The sequence below is a fragment of the Heptranchias perlo genome, chromosome 2 (assembly GCF_035084215.1).
Source record: "Heptranchias perlo isolate sHepPer1 chromosome 2, sHepPer1.hap1, whole genome shotgun sequence".
Taxonomy (NCBI): Eukaryota; Metazoa; Chordata; class Chondrichthyes; order Hexanchiformes; family Hexanchidae; genus Heptranchias; species Heptranchias perlo.
Window position 1 is genome coordinate 312331 of NC_090326.1, and position 2263 is coordinate 314593.

The window sequence follows — 2263 nt, forward strand, 5'->3', positions numbered from 1 at the left end:
GGGTGGAAGAATATCCTGGTTTATTTAAATGAGTCCCAGGTAGTTAAAATGGCCCGGCCCTCGCTCAACCTCCATGTGGTGGTTTCCGTCCCGTCTTGCACTCCCGCCTGCCCCGAACGTGCCCCCCCTGTCCAGTTAAAATCCTCCCCAGTCAGTCAATTGACTCATCCCGGGCTTATTTTCTCAAGCTGGCCCAATTTAGTTTGTGGATAGCAGGAGGTAGTCTCGAGAGACCCCCCCTCCTGCCCCCAATATGGGAGTGGTGGAGGGCATAGTTGGTTCAACTTGCAGCCCTACTGGCCAATCCTTGGACACGGAAAAGGTCAGAGATCAGCTGCTAATTTCATGGCGGGGGCTGGTGGGCGGTGAGATCAAAGATCTATATATCTTGGATAGTCAGTTCATTGTATGTTCGGTTGAGGGAAAAAAAGGTACTTGCTTAAAAATTGTTAAATCTTTAACATCTTCCAGTTCTGACGAAAGGTCATCGATCTGAAACGTTAACTCCGTTTCTCTCTCCACAGATGCTACCTGACCTGCTGAGTATTTCCAGCATTTTCTACTTTTATTTCAGATTTACAGCATCCACAGTATTTTGCTTATGTTTTATTGTCGAGATTCCCCTGTTTAAGAGAGTGTTGACTAGACCTAGCGATGCCTGGTCAGAGTCAGTGATAAAACTGACCAGAAAGAGTTAAGCGAGCTCCGTAATAGTGAAAGCCTAGTATATTATTACTATTCATAAAATCATTATTGTTATTATTATTATCCATAACAAAAGAGCTGAAGTTGGTTGAAAAATGTGAAATTTGTTTCTGTGTATACCCATTGGCTGCCTATAAAACGAAATAGCTGAAATGTTTATTAGCTGGAATTGTTTTATGTTACTGCTTCTAGATTTGTTTTTTTCTTACTTTATGATATTGCTATTCACCTGTTTTTGTTTGAAATGATAGGAAATGAATGAAACTTGCTCAAACATTAATGATGCTCTGGATGCCTACTACGTCCCAACAATGTACGCCATTGAGTTCATCTTAGGACTTATAGGGAACGTCACCGTGATATGTGGCTACATATTCTGCCTGAAGGAGTGGAAGTGCAGCAATATTTATCTTTTTAATCTCTCCATTTCGGACCTAGTCTTTATCTGTACACTTCCAATGTTTGTGGTCTATTATGGCAATGGTAAAAAATGGGTATTTGGCGATCTTCTCTGTAAGCTGAACAGATACATCCTCTACACCAACATGTACTTAAGCGTATTGTTCCTGGCCTGCATTAGCATTGATCGATACTTACTGGTGAGCAACCCACTGAAGCTGCACGTATTTCAAAGGAAGAAGACGGCCATCTTCATCTGTATCGCTTTGTGGATTTTTGTCACTTTGGAAGTTGTCCCCATGTTGACTTTCATTGGTCCCGATGGGGTCAGGGCTCATGATAACAGTACCATCACTAAGTGTGTCGATTATGCGAGTTCTGGGAATGCTACTCATAATCTGATTTACAACGTATACCTCACCATTTTCGGGTTTCTGCTCCCAATGTGCATCATGGGAATCTTCTGCATGAAAACCGCACGCAGGTTAAAGATATTAAGTCAAGAACGAAATCGGAACAATACTCTTGAAAAACCTCTCACGCTAGTTATATTGGCTATTGTTATTTTCTCCGTATTCTTCACTCCTTATCACATCATGCGAAATGTCCGCATGGTGTCCAGATTGGATAATATCGGCTTTTCACGTTGCACTGTTTTGTGCATAAAGGCTGCTTATACTATTACAAGGCCTTTAGCTTTTGTCAGCACTATTACCGACCCAATTTTATACTTCCTTTTTGGAGACAAATTTAGGGAAACAGTTATGAACAGTATAAAATCTCATTGTTTAAAAATGCATTAAAATGTGCAAGGTAAGACTACACTAATAACAGAGGCCTGTTAGTTTTTGGAAGAGATAGAAGTTTGCACCCTTGGTTTGGAGAGTGATGGCCCCTTCTTATTCAAAAAAGTTCAAAGTTGAACTATTCAACCAGACGTAACTGACAATAACTGAGGAGATCTGAATTGTTCTGTAGATTCACTGAGGTAGATTTTCATCTTGCCACACCGGGTTTGAAACAGCTCTACCTCACCACCATCTCTCTCGTCCCCTTCACTGCCTCAAATTTATCACGCTGCTTGGCCGAGCATCCAGTATACAGTATTGGATAAACAGAAATTTCCTCCAATTAAATATTAGGGAGACCGAAGCCATTG

At 41.2% G+C, this 2263-nt stretch overlaps 1 protein-coding gene across 1 annotated transcript; it reads left to right on the forward strand.

Annotated features, from left to right (window-relative positions):
- Positions 1 to 959: 959 nt before the first annotated feature.
- On the forward strand, positions 960 to 1907 carry LOC137300249 (succinate receptor 1-like). The gene has a single exon (XM_067969370.1). It carries the CDS (start codon positions 960 to 962, stop codon positions 1905 to 1907), a length of 948 nt encoding a protein of 315 aa, XP_067825471.1.
- The last annotated feature ends 356 nt before the right edge of the window (positions 1908 to 2263 follow it).

Bases quoted from the DNA above. Each gene is read 5' to 3' on its own strand.
- LOC137300249 (XM_067969370.1), top strand. From the start codon at position 960: ATGAATGAAACTTGCTCAAACATTAATGATGCTCTGGATGCCTACTAC.